Source organism: Tarenaya hassleriana, unplaced genomic scaffold (genome assembly GCF_000463585.1).
Source record: "Tarenaya hassleriana unplaced genomic scaffold, ASM46358v1 Cleome24, whole genome shotgun sequence".
NCBI lineage: Eukaryota > Viridiplantae > Streptophyta > Magnoliopsida > Brassicales > Cleomaceae > Tarenaya > Tarenaya hassleriana.
In genome coordinates, this window is record NW_010965696.1 from 179,774 (window position 1) to 192,025 (window position 12,252).

The 12,252-nt window shown below is 39.1% G+C and overlaps 3 protein-coding genes across 6 annotated transcripts in view; 1 reads left to right on the plus strand and 2 right to left on the minus strand.

Moving 5' to 3' along the window:
* Positions 1-3,847, minus strand: part of LOC104815562 — a 4,769-nt gene extending 922 nt beyond the window's left edge. The window contains exons 1-14 of the mRNA XM_010543994.2: positions 3,614-3,847; positions 3,462-3,525; positions 3,065-3,173; positions 2,869-2,931; positions 2,659-2,762; positions 2,371-2,437; positions 2,186-2,257; positions 1,867-2,028; positions 1,682-1,755; positions 1,459-1,556; positions 1,075-1,173; positions 799-896; positions 189-326; positions 48-95 (exon numbers count right to left, since the gene is read on the minus strand). Coding sequence (XP_010542296.1) covers positions 48-95; positions 189-326; positions 799-896; positions 1,075-1,173; positions 1,459-1,556; positions 1,682-1,755; positions 1,867-2,028; positions 2,186-2,257; positions 2,371-2,437; positions 2,659-2,762; positions 2,869-2,931; positions 3,065-3,173; positions 3,462-3,525; positions 3,614-3,686 — 1,269 coding nt within the window. The 5' untranslated portion in view covers positions 3,687-3,847. The remainder of the gene's footprint in view (positions 1-47; positions 96-188; positions 327-798; positions 897-1,074; positions 1,174-1,458; positions 1,557-1,681; positions 1,756-1,866; positions 2,029-2,185; positions 2,258-2,370; positions 2,438-2,658; positions 2,763-2,868; positions 2,932-3,064; positions 3,174-3,461; positions 3,526-3,613) is intronic.
* Positions 3,848-4,229: 382 nt separating this feature from the next.
* Positions 4,230-7,391, minus strand: LOC104815564 (protein SAWADEE HOMEODOMAIN HOMOLOG 2-like). Of its 2 annotated transcripts, none has more exons than XM_010543996.2 (9): positions 7,060-7,391; positions 6,345-6,430; positions 6,216-6,261; positions 5,927-6,119; positions 5,478-5,553; positions 5,327-5,378; positions 5,086-5,229; positions 4,850-4,969; positions 4,230-4,698 (listed from the first exon to the last, which is right to left on the minus strand). In XM_010543996.2, the coding sequence occupies exons 1-9, from the start codon at positions 7,111-7,113 to the stop codon at positions 4,453-4,455; spliced, it is 1,017 nt and encodes a 338-aa protein (XP_010542298.1). In that variant the 5' UTR covers positions 7,114-7,391; the 3' UTR covers positions 4,230-4,452. The 2 variants fall into 2 exon arrangements, with proteins under 2 accessions (XP_010542298.1, XP_010542297.1); XM_010543995.2 differs by having other exon boundaries at positions 4,230-4,701.
* Positions 7,392-8,427: 1,036 nt separating this feature from the next.
* LOC104815565 (E3 ubiquitin-protein ligase arkadia-C-like) lies at positions 8,428-12,214 on the plus strand. 3 transcript variants are annotated; one of them, XM_010543997.2, is made up of 7 exons: positions 8,428-8,536; positions 8,759-8,893; positions 10,019-10,798; positions 10,910-11,232; positions 11,322-11,420; positions 11,570-11,731; positions 11,816-12,214. In XM_010543997.2, exons 2-7 carry the CDS (start codon positions 8,860-8,862, stop codon positions 11,945-11,947), a joined length of 1,530 nt encoding a protein of 509 aa, XP_010542299.1. In that variant the 5' UTR covers positions 8,428-8,536; positions 8,759-8,859; the 3' UTR covers positions 11,948-12,214. The 3 variants fall into 3 exon arrangements, with proteins under 3 accessions (XP_010542299.1, XP_010542302.1, XP_010542303.1); XM_010544000.2 differs by lacking the exon at positions 8,759-8,893; XM_010544001.2 differs by lacking the exons at positions 8,428-8,536; positions 8,759-8,893 and adding an exon at positions 8,932-9,332.
* The last annotated feature ends 38 nt before the right edge of the window (positions 12,215-12,252 follow it).

A 12,252-nucleotide genomic window follows, 5' to 3' on the forward strand; every position in this document is an offset into this window, starting at 1 on the left:
GGGAAAGAGGAAATGAAAGAGCAGCAGATACGGAATCAAATGCTTACTCCCAAACGAATTTCTGAGCTTTGTTGTAGAACTGATAGAAATAAGCCCTGCAAATTTGCAGAAAATGCTTAAATGGGGTTATAATATCAATTAGACACTATCATGTTTCAAAAGAAGAGGAAAGACAAGAAATAACATACTGAAGGTGTCAGCTTTGTGCTCTGTGCTGCAACATCATATATTAAATGGCGAAGGCTTTCTTCCGCTTTATCATCAACTACTCTCATGTCCTGAGGCCGAGCTTCCCCCGCAATGTTTGCAAGCGCGTGTAATGCAGCCTGTAGATGCCATTAATGAAGCATTGTGGACAATTTTAAGAATGGAAATGTGCTCATGAAACTATCTTCTGATCCTCGATCATTTGTATAAATCCTAAGAGAATGTGAGGCAACATGCAGATATATTATAAGAGCTTCACACAAAACCAGAACAACTTTTACTTTTAAGTACGCTTCTGCATGGATTCAGTAACCTCTACATTCTGGATGTTCTGTTCTGATATGTTATGCTCTATAAACCGAAACATGCAGAATCTAAAGAAAAGGATTTCAAATCGGTGCTTGTTTGTTCCTATAAGAAACAGAACAAGCACTCTCACAGAGATTTCTAATAGAAAGTAGGCTGCATCTCCAAATAGAACGGCATCTACTCAATCAACTTCAGTCCGAGAAAGAAAAACTCAAAATCTATTAACTGGAAATAGAAACAGAATAAGCAACTGATCGAGCAGAGAAAACCAAGTGCACTAACCAACTGTTTTCCGTGTGCATGACGATCAAATGCAGAAGCCACAACATGTCTTGCAGCAGGAGGTGAAGTTGAAAGGAGCAAAGTAGCACCTTTGGTTGCTTAAAATATCATAAACAAATACAGATAAGGTGCACGTTACTGGCAATCAGAACTCAAGAATATGTTGTATTTTGCAAGCCAATCTTGTAATTATCATTTTTGAAGGAATCAGCCAGATAGCTACTTGAGTGTGAGATTAGAGGAAGAAGCAATTTCACAGTCAGCCAAGCAACCTACTTGATCCAATTTGACCAAGAGCTTCAAGGGCAGATTCATAAGCATCTGTATCCAATGACTCCACGCTAGAATCAACTGTTGAAATCAATGCCTTAACACCTGAATTCAAGAGAAACGATAAATTACATCTTTACATGCAATTTACAGTCCAAAACTAAAGTTTTTTCCCCTAGATTTTTAACCAATATGCTTACCAAGTTATGGTTGATAGAACTACTTGACTCACACTCATACAGACCATAAACAGAATAAAGGGTTTGTTCATCTGATCATAGACCTTATGTTTTTTATTTTTTATACAGGAAACGCGGAACTGTACAAGTCCAGTAAAAAGATCTTATTACAGAAGAACGAAAAGGGGACGGAAATGTGTATAGATCTTACTAGCTTCGTCCATGAAATTGTAGATATTGTCCTTTGAGAGTAGCCTGCCACTTATCATCATTGCTCTTGACTTTAGAATTGATCCCATTGATGTAGAGCTACACAAATTAGAATAATCCAGCAAAAAAGAAAACAAAATGTGCAGTTAAGCACGAAGCTAGTTTCATAGATATCCTTTTACTAACATGTAAAGGATTTACCAGAGCTCGTCCCAAGACAATACCTGATGATGGAGCATAACAGCTGAGTGAGTGCACTTCGTGGCAAGAACTCTGAGCTGTGCTCGATTTCTACTAACTTCAACGTTTTGTTGAGCAAAAGAAATAAATGAATCAATACCTTTTCTGGTAGAAAGAGGGAAATGGAAGAAAGAGATTTGAGTAGATAATCAGGACATTGCAAGCCAACCTCAAAGTAGAGTTCCAGAACGTTCAAGATCACAAGAGTGTCATTTGTATTCTTGATTTCTGCCTCCAGTAAATCAAGAAGCTTTGAGTTCTTTATCAGTGAAGATACAGATGGAGAAACAGAGAACAGCTTCACAATCAAGGACAAAACTCGGACTCGTCCCTGCCAAAAAGTCAATAAATGATGAAGCAAGAACAAAAAGTGGAATTTAATTGGGAAAAACAGGAAGTGGAAACATATCATGAAAGAAAAACGGGAAAAAAAAATATAGAACCGTAAAAAGAAAAGGATACAAATAGAGATCAAGAACCACAAATACCAGTGATGAACACCTAGCAGCTAGGTGACCAAGGTGCGTAGCATCATTGGTATCGGCTGGGAAAATGACGGACTGCATAAATTTTTTAAAGGCGTGAACTTTATGTGGCAAAAATAAATCGCGAAATGGTAAAGCTTAAAACAACTAGTCGATTAACCAGAAAGAGAAAACCAAGTCAAACAGACCAATGCATCTGGAAAACGTGCTAAGCTCTTGATCGCGTTAGTTGCAGCATGTGCTACTTGCTCATCGCTACAGAAAGAGATAAACACTTACAATGTGAACTGACAGCCAAAAGAATTTTTTGTACAAAATAATAAACCCAGAATGAATCCCATAAGAACATAGTGGGAATCTACGTTTAATTCTGTGTCCTCCAAAGTGTTCAACTTGTCTTCCTGCTCGGTCTTTGGGATGGTATTGGTAGGTAATTGCATAGTGGAAGAAAATAATTTTAGAGTTTGGTTTCTTACCCGTTGATCATAGAGTCAAGCAAAAGTGGATATATGCCATTGTTAATAACAAGCTTAATTGGCAAAACATCTTCTGTGTCGAAATTCTCTAAGAGGCAAGTGACCTTTAGAAAAATTGACACAAGATCAGACATTAGCACATCTACTGTTAGAATCAGATAAAACTTGAAAAGCATACAGAAAGTGTAACAGATCCTTGTAGGCACTCACAGTTTTACAAGCCAAAGCTCTTACTGCTGGAGATTCTGCCCCGAGGCCAACTTGCACAAAAGCCTTAACATACAAATTCAACAAGTTTAGGCTACAAATACGGCCACTCACACTCAGAATACAAATTCAACAGATTCCAACTACAGAAGCTGCATTATGGGAATAAAATTTTTCAAGTTAAAAACTTTGTCATTACCATATAGTGAGGGATGAGAGAGGCGCCATATTTGGTCTCGAAAATCCTTTCTAAGCAACCTACCAGAGCCATTTCCAAACCAGGCATATCTGATTTGGTTTGCAAAGCACTGCGCAATGCACATTGATATTTAAAATGAAAAAAACATGTAGACGACAAAGTTACAACTGCAGAAGAGAGACTCTTTGTTTCACTGACAGAATTTATTATGGGCACGAACTATAGGCAACAATGATCACCACACCAGACATCAGGTTTCATAAAGGTCTTAGCTTGATGATATTTGCGGAAATGCATTTAACTAAATGATACCTAAAACCCTAAACCTAACAATCAATTAAAGAAGGGTAAAAGAACCGAAAAAACATTGAAAAGTGAAGTGGAGGAAGACAATCACCTGAAAATGACGGGAAGAGGGAAACGATGGAGAAATTCCCTAACCGAGGATTCGTTCTGAACACCTGAAACCGAAGCGATCATCGGATTCAATCTTACGATGATCATATACGGAAAAAGAAGGTTTCTCTTATGATGAAGGTGTAAACTTACCGGGGTAGTGAGCGAAATCAGAAGCGGAATCAAGCAACTGGTTCGCGTCTTCCATGGCGTATTCTTCAACCATTGTTGGGTTCTCGTTTTTTTCCTTCTCCTTTTGCTTACTGGGTTTTGTTTTTAATTTTCCTCTCGCTTTTGCTAGAAACTGAAACTGAAGCTGAAGCTGAATTCGGAGAGAGGAAGACGACACGAGTCACAAAAGGGGAGACGACGGACCTGAACAAGGACCGTAGCTTCGGTGGCTCGTCTAACACGTGGCAACGTCTTCCGCGTCTCGTGTCAGGATTCTAAAAGTATTGGGCCACTTATTGGGCCTAAGGATTATAATGGGCCAATTATTGAGCCTGGATTTGGATCAATAAAAAAAGAGGATCGATTTATTTGAATTAACCGACGATATTAATTATATATGTACGTATTAATGAAAGTCGCGGCAATAAACCTTTTAAAATCATTTAACTGAATTTCAAAAACATAATTCAGGGATTGTTTGCTAAATGATAAAAAAAAACCCCGGATTCTTCAGTATTACCAGGTGAGATTCTCCGGTTTAAGCTTAGATTGAGAAAATTCAATTCAAATCAGAATGCTAATTGTTTTACAGCTGCAATAACCAAACCATACCGATACATTAAACAAAACCGGAAAACCAGAATTCCTCCATCAATACCAAATACGGTTAATATAGGATTCAGACATTCCGTACAACTACAGTCTACAGATATATGCTTCCAAGTTAAACACTCACCACTAGTGAATGTGGAAAATGGCGCAACAACACGAGTTACAAGAATTTTACATCCTAAACGAAACCAGTCGGAACAGGAGCCGCACTAGAGCTGGGTTGAACCCCCGGCTGCAGCCGTGATAGCCACACCACTGGAGCTCGGTTGCACCTGCTCGGTTGCATCTGACAAAACAGAGGCTTTAGGTTCCGTAATTGTGGCTTTTGTAGCGGTTTCTGGAGTGGATCTCGGGTGTCGGTCTGAGTTTCCCGCTTCGCTTGCAGCATTGTGGAGTTGCTGTAGCCTGTAATCTGTCTCGGGCCGCCTGCAAATCTTCCGCAACGGCACGATTTCCTGCTGGGAAAAAGGAAAAAAGAGCACGGATAGGTGAGGCGGGTTTTCTTGCAAATGCTTGGCTTTATCCGTAAAAATACCTTTCCCCTAACAATTTCTATCAAAAGGGTACGAACAAGAAGAATCAGAAAGAAATGAAATGAAATCCAACCTCGGACTGGTCATGGCTGTAACGGACCAAAAACCTACACCGACAACCTCTAACATCGTGTCTCCTCCTTTGTGCGTCGAGAACAATGGCGTCAAAGTAAAGAGCCTGATCTTTACCTTCCTGAAGAAGCAAGAAGAAGGAGAAGTTGAGTCAAGCAAGATGCAAGAAAATGAAATCATGGCTCATTTCAATCGGAAGAAAAAGCTTAAGAGAAAGAAGAAAATCTCAAAACAAACCTGGAAACAAAGTATGAGATCTCCGGGAAGAACAGCGACGCATTCAGATGCCTCACAAGGGAGTGACCGTTGCCTGACATGTTTCTTCACGTTTACCCATTCATCCTCCTCTACTCCAAATCCAGCAAATCGAACCTGGACTTCCTGTTGAATACCCAACAAAAAAGCATATCCATTTACGGGTTAGAAATAAAGATGAAATTCCAAGAAAAAAAAGTAGCAGCATTTGTATGAAAACTACCGGATCACCAGTCTCCAGGTTTCTATGAGCTAAAAAAGCTTGCACATCATACCTGTCAATAAAGAGAGATCAGATGTATTTGAGGTATAAGAGTTAGGATTTAGTGATATTTGCAGAAAAAAGCACATGCACGAATGCAAAGGGAGTTTACCATGCACCGTCCCTTGCTGATTTAGCTTCAAATTCCAAGTACGAGTTTTCTGAGCCGCTCCTCGTGACACCAGGAACTGAATTCGATAACAAAGAAATGACAAGTTCATAACAAAGAATATCACAAAAAGAGAGAGATGAGAGTATAAGATCATACATTGAGCAAAGCAATGAATGGGAAAGAAGTATTACAGTAGCACTTAAGCTTACAAGAAAAAAGATTAGAAGCTAAATCCAACATATAACTGAAGACAATTTGCCATACTTATAGATATTTCTGGTTTAGTAAGGATTTGTTAAAAAAGCCAAGATGGATGGTAACATTTCTTAATACAAACCGATTCAGAAGACAATGAGCAAGCTACTCAGACTACCAACGAGGAAAAGAAAAACCGGGCTTAGTTTGAATGCAAAGAGCAGAAGTAAAACGAAGGAACATTTGAGAAATACCCGAAGGAGAAGGCGTAGGGGCAGAGACATTTGCAGGCATATGACTGGTCTTGGGAACAACTACAGGGTGAAACATGCTTCTCGTTTGGTTTGATTGGTCATCGTGGGGCATCGAGGATACATTCAGTTTCCCCGGGGCTTTATTTCCTCGTGCTCTAAGTGCATATCGTCTGTTCTGAAACCAGTTCCAGACCTACGGTTGGGAATAAGACAGATACTGTGTTAAGTAAAAACAACTATGATAGACTCCGTCCGGATATAAAAATGACATGGAGAAGAAAATCCATACTTGCTTGAATTGAACAACAATTTTCCCTTTCCGATCCGCCGACTCACTACAACACATTGAGCAAATGAGTTCACAGACAAAGACAGAGAAGCTCCCAGGCCAGCAATTGAACTACAAAAAGCACATTACCTGAACTTATCGGCAAGAGCTTCAAGAACATTCCGAGCTGGCATTGCTGTATTATGCTCTTGCAAGATTGCTTCCATCTCCGCTACCTTATGATATGTGCAATGGGATTTGACCATATCAACCAAAGATGAACAATATATACATCACAACCAAATCCTCATAATCCGAAACACAGAACAATTCAGAAGAACTCGCCCATGAATACTCAGAAACTAATAAGTTAAGGAGACAAAACCATATGCCAAACTCCAGAATGAAACCACATGAACACACAGAGAAAGTACTACAAATTCAGGGTTCTGCGATATAGGATAGGACCTAACGGATTTGAAATCATTGAAACCCCACTGGAAGTGCTACACTGAATAAACCCAAACCCCTCAACCTTTTCTCAGGAAGATTCCATTGATTCAGTGTCATTCTATCCTATAAACCCTTCCATCCGACAGCCAGAAGATCAAAAACCCAAACCAAAACGCCCTCAGCTAACTTATCAAAGAAACCAAATCCATCGTAGACTAATGAAGGAAACGAGTACAAAGCAAACAGTCACCGCAAACCACACAAATAGAAAGTCGATGATAGGCTCAAATTCAGAACCAAGGAGACCAAAATCACGAAAAATCGAACCGACCCAGATTGCAGCTCATTCAAAATCCGACATGAAACGCAGAAAAAAAAGAGAGAGAGAGATTGTACTGAACGAGGATATTACCTCGGTCTGGGTGAATCGGAAAGCCGGAACGCCATTACTGGGAGGCCGACCCATGGCGCGTTTTTTCACCGGCTTCTATCGACAATAAGAAGTGATAAAAGAGAGATGGGAAGCGATCGAAATCGAAGCTTTGCTATTCAAATTTCTGGGAAGATAATGGTCGGAAAACGGAAACCCATTTCAGCCGAAGGGGATTCTTCGGAGTTCGGACCATAAAGCCATTTTTTTTTCATACGAGTAACTGGGAATCTTCTATCTGGGTCTGCATTCCCTCCCTGGACCGGGCCTCGGAGAGAGAGATGCTGATGAACTGATTATTTTTCTTTCAAGTTTCAATTTTTTTTTATTCAGACAGATTATTAAAGGTGTATCATTGTTATATATTGTATATGTATATAACACTCTCCTGCACGAGATTTGGATTCGGTGATGAATGTGAATGATGAGTCATGGCTTTAATCAAGTTATATTCAATTTTAGAATTTGAAACAGATGGAATATATGTGATTTTGGATATTCGGTTTCAAGTCTACATTTTTTTTATATTTCAAAGTAAAAATGTATCATTTTATTTATTTATTTCATTTCGGTCGGATATATGAACTTTGATCATTCGAAGACAATCAAATATCTAGAATTCACAAATTATTAAATCGATCGAAAAAAAAAGAGAGAGAACGAAATTTCGGAATGATTAATTTTTTCATATTCATCAATCGATATCTTAATTTAAATTCGAGTTCGTCATGATTTTTTGTTCATGTATTTTTGGATGGGCGAGTAACTAATTTTTTTTTTTTTGGAAATATGAGTTGCTTATATTTTTATAGGCACAACAAAATGCTCTAATATTGATATGTGGTACTATTTTTTTCTGTTTGTAATGCAATTATTATTTATTGAAGAATTTATAGTTTTAACTATTTTTAACATATTATTCGTCTAATTACAGGTTTGGCCAGAAATTAAAGTCATCTTATTTCATGCTTGACATGATTTGTTACAAAGCGAATTCTTGTGGTGTTAAAAAAAGAGAAATTCTCTAATTAAAAAAATCATAATTCATTAATTAAAGTAATCACTAGAGTATAATAAAGGGTTTTGTTGTTGGATTTTTGCCCATTTGATTACGAAAATTTATGACATCTTCTTAATTAAATTACAACGACAAGGGTATTATTAAATCTTAGGGAATCAAATATTATGTGGAAAATAATTCTCGGCGAGGTTGCGGCGTTTGTTTAGGTTGTATAATTAGGACATTTTTATTTTTTAAATTTTTTTTCCCTTCACAAGGAAAAAACGAATAAAAAAGCCAAAAAAAAAAGAAAAGAAAAGAAAAGAAATGTGTGTAGAAGAGGAAAACAAAACCTCACGTCACCGTACGAAATGAAATCAGAAACGGGAAACCGACGTATCTCTCTCTCTCTCTCTCTGGTTCTTGGATCTCTCTCCTTGATTAAACCTCGATAATCAGGTGATTATCTCTTTTTATCATCGCGATGATCGGTTTCTCGAGCTTGTAGTTCCCAGTTTCTTGTCTTTTTCGCCCCGAATCTGTTCATACTTTGTTGGGATTCTTTTTTGCGTATAATCTTGAACTTTTTTATTTTCTGGGTGATCGAAGAATTGCATTGTTCTGGGTTAGTCAAAATTCGGGTTCGATCCCTTTTGATCGTTATTCTTTATTTGTTTTCAGTTCAAATTCTGCTTCAGGGATTTTTTTTCTCGGAATACAAGTCTTTATCAGCCTTGCATTTTCTCGCCATCGCTGAAATTTGGAAGCTTTTCGAAATCTTAATGTTAGTACGGTCAGAGATTACAGGGAAGAAAGGTTTTCCTCGATACTACTCTTCGGCTTCCTAGAAAATTATTGGTCTGAAAAGAAGTAGAAGGAAAATCAAAAGGATTGTTTTTTTCTTTGTTTTTTTTTCATATTTGGTTGCAAAGCTTGTGTAATTCCATGGCGTTTTTGGTTTTCTTTGGATTTTTGCTGCTAAAGTTTAGTTTTTTCCTGTAAAGGTCTAGGCTTTTGCAATGCTCCCATGAGCTTGTATATGTCAATGTGTCTTCCAAGGATATGGATTTCTTGTGGATTGATAACTTGGGAGCAATCCTATCATGTTCTGGCAACGTTTTAAGACACCTAATATGTTTTTTTTTCCTCTGTGTCGAACTGAGGAGAACATACATTTGTTTCCGCAGTTTGATTTTGCGTCGTGCAATTCTCCGAGCTCTGGATACAGTTTTCTAAATCAGGAGTTGAAATATAGGTCTGCTTTGATGAGTCTTCTGTTTCTTTTTTGTGTGTGATAGTGTCTACAAATGAGCATGCGAGGGTTAGAGTACCATTCGTTTTATCATAGTTTAAGTTTCCGGCCGACTGGTCGAGATGTAAGGCAGGTCCCTTAGTGTCATGCCTTCCCACCCGCCATCTGAAACTGGCAAGAAGGAACAATGGTTGTTGAATGTTTGGTCGGTTGGCTCTACATTCGATATCAATAAATAACTGTATCTATCGAGATTAAAGCAGTTTTCATTTTACTCATTTTGGTATCTAAATATGTGTTTTGTATGATTCGCTTTGTTTCCAGCTCTGGAAATTGTAATTTTTCCAAAACAGGAGCCAATGCTTAGGTTTGTCTTTGACGGGTATTCCTTTTTATGTTGCATGCACATGTGGATGAAAGAGTGCCAGTGATGTGCTCACTAGTTTTAGGATCCGGTCCGGACATAATGCTGACAAGAAGGAGTAATAGTTGTGTGATGTTGAACAGGTTACCGTGTGTGATTACAGGAATAAGTATATCTATTAGAATTGAGAAGTTTTCTTTACTATTCACTTTGTTTTTGTAAATCTTCTCGAATATGTTAGTGAAGTTCTTGCATAGTTATTTCTTCTGTCTGTATATTTATTGTCGCATTACTATTTGTTGATGTTTTTCTGGTCAACTATCAGGGTTTATCTGCGGCCAGGCCAGAAATATGGGACAAAGGAATATGATGGTTGATTTAGAAATGCAACAGCAGTCTCAAGGCTATGTACAACCAGAGTCTTGCATCTTTTTAGGCAGTGTAACTAGCTTTGCTCAACCCGATATTCCTGGAGTGATCACAGCCTCTGGAAATGTTCCAAATCTAGAAGCTCATCCGTATGACAATGCCTTGTTCTATGGGAACCCTCATTACCATGGTGGTCAGCATCTGCATCACCATGCTTCAAGTCTTGATGTGGGCATTTCAACTGCACCGAATTTGTATCACCCTTATGTGACTTTCCATCATCCGCCGAGCCAGTTGCCATCTTCTAGCAGTCACGGTGACGTTGGAGCAACTTCTGATGAATATGAGAGGAATGCTCATCTTATGGATCCCACAAGAGGGTCATATAAAAGAAAGAATGTGCAAGGAACACATGGGAATACTCAGTATTTAAGTACCATACCAGCTCCTAGATCTTTATCCCCTTTAAATGCAACAACCGAGCCAGCAACTTTCTCGTTGCCACAGTTTAGGGGGGCTGGTAGTAACTCACAACTTGGTCAGAGAAGGGAGAGGAACAGACCAGGAGCTGTAATGATAGATCCTGTCCTGTCTCATGGTCAGAACAACGTCATTCAAGGAAACTATGCAGGTCAGCCTTTGCCACTGCCAGGGTCTACCTGGTTTAACCAGCATCAGACGAGCAATGGCAGATCTGATGGATGGACCCATTCACTTCCTGTACCTTATATGCCAGGTACGTTCTCTTACACCAAGTTTTTAGCCAACGGTTGGCTGCCAACCCTTAAAATTTTTTTTTTTTTGAACTTTTATATCTAATTCTTTCCACCTGAAAATGATCTTTCAGGTAGCAGTGTTGTCTCTGGTTCCACAGAGTCTGGGAACTTATGCCTTCCGAGATATCATGAATCATCATCCGAATATCCTTCTCCGCTAAACCCTAGTCACCACCACTATTTTAGTCACCACCTATCGCCTCCGCACATTCAAGGAGTAGTAAGAAGCCATAATTCCACAGTATACCCTCCCATGGCCTTTGCTTCATACGGAGTTCGTGCCAACTATGACCCTAGAAGCAATATGCATGACGCTTCAGAGATAGGTTCAACTCATGTGGGACCAATTCTCAGACACGGTGGAACCCCTCACCTCAGGATCATGCCGGCTGATGTAATAATATTCTTGCAGATTGTATTCCCGGCGTTGTTTTTTGCATGGTTGTGGTTTCGCCAATCTTTCGCTTTTGTTAATATGTGTAGGAAGTTGCTCTGTTGGAGGTAGAAGATTTCTACGGCACTGGAGATTACGCCGACCATCATAGAGACATGCGCTTGGACATAGAGGACATGTCTTACGAGGTGAGTTCAGGATCTTGATCGTGCATGTATGTAATAAAGATAAGCATAATCAATGCTCTGTTTACGTAAAGATAGCTAATGGGATGCCTCTGCAAATCCGCATTGGTATCCTTTTTTATCTGAAACGATGTAAACCTGTTGGATGTCAGGAGCTCCTTGCCTTGAGCGAGCGTATTGGAAGTGTGAACACTGGTTTGCCAGAGGAAAAAGTGCACAGAAATATGAAGACAAGAACCTATTTATTGAGCAGAATCAACCTTGAAGAGGCTCCACCGGCCGATCTGGAAACCGGTTCTTGCACAATATGCCAGGTAAGCAATCATTCATACCCGGTTTCGCTCTCTCGATCATAGCTTTTAGCTAAAAATCTCTGGTTTTTAACGGGGAAATGGCAGGAAAACTTCAACAACCAAGAGAAGATCGGAACCTTGGATTGCGGGCACGACTACCATGCAGAATGCTTGAAGAAGTGGCTGTGTATCAAGAACGTTTGCCCAATCTGCAAATCCGAGGCCATTGCCATGTAGAACGAGGAGGTATAGGATGGCTTTATCTATATCAGTTTATATATGGAAAAGAAAGAGAGAGAGAACTGAGTGGGGGGCATTTTCTGCTGCTACAGAATCTGTAAATTTGTACTTTGGTGCACATAATCTTGTTAAACAGCTAAGCTCTTAGGGTTGGCATGCCATTTGTTTTCTTGACTCCGATTCTAAGAAAAACTGTACAGCCTTCTTTGGTTCTTTGTACATCTTGGTTGCTCTCTTTTCATGATGATCCTTCTTTGCCCTTTTCTTCTTTCTTCTATTCGCTTGTTTTTAGGTCTCTCTCT

What these genes read in the sequence shown, in the direction of transcription:
- LOC104815564 (XM_010543995.2), bottom strand. Translation starts at nt 7,113, where the DNA reads ATGGGTCGGCCTCCCAGTAATGGCGTTCCGGCTTTCCGATTCACCCAG. An exon ending in TTGTTGTTCAATTCAAGCAA is followed by an intron (nt 6,120 to 6,215) that starts GTATGGATTTTC and finishes TCCCAACCGTAG; the next exon opens with GTCTGGAACTGGTTTCAGAA. An exon ending in ACCTGGAGACTGGTGATCCG is followed by an intron (nt 5,230 to 5,326) that starts GTAGTTTTCATA and finishes GGTATTCAACAG; the next exon opens with GAAGTCCAGGTTCGATTTGC.
- LOC104815565 (XM_010543997.2), top strand. Translation starts at nt 8,860, where the DNA reads ATGTTAGTACGGTCAGAGATTACAGGGAAGAAAG. An exon ending in TCCTGTACCTTATATGCCAG is followed by an intron (nt 10,799 to 10,909) that starts GTACGTTCTCTT and finishes ATGATCTTTCAG; the next exon opens with GTAGCAGTGTTGTCTCTGGT. An exon ending in GTTCTTGCACAATATGCCAG is followed by an intron (nt 11,732 to 11,815) that starts GTAAGCAATCAT and finishes GGGAAATGGCAG; the next exon opens with GAAAACTTCAACAACCAAGA.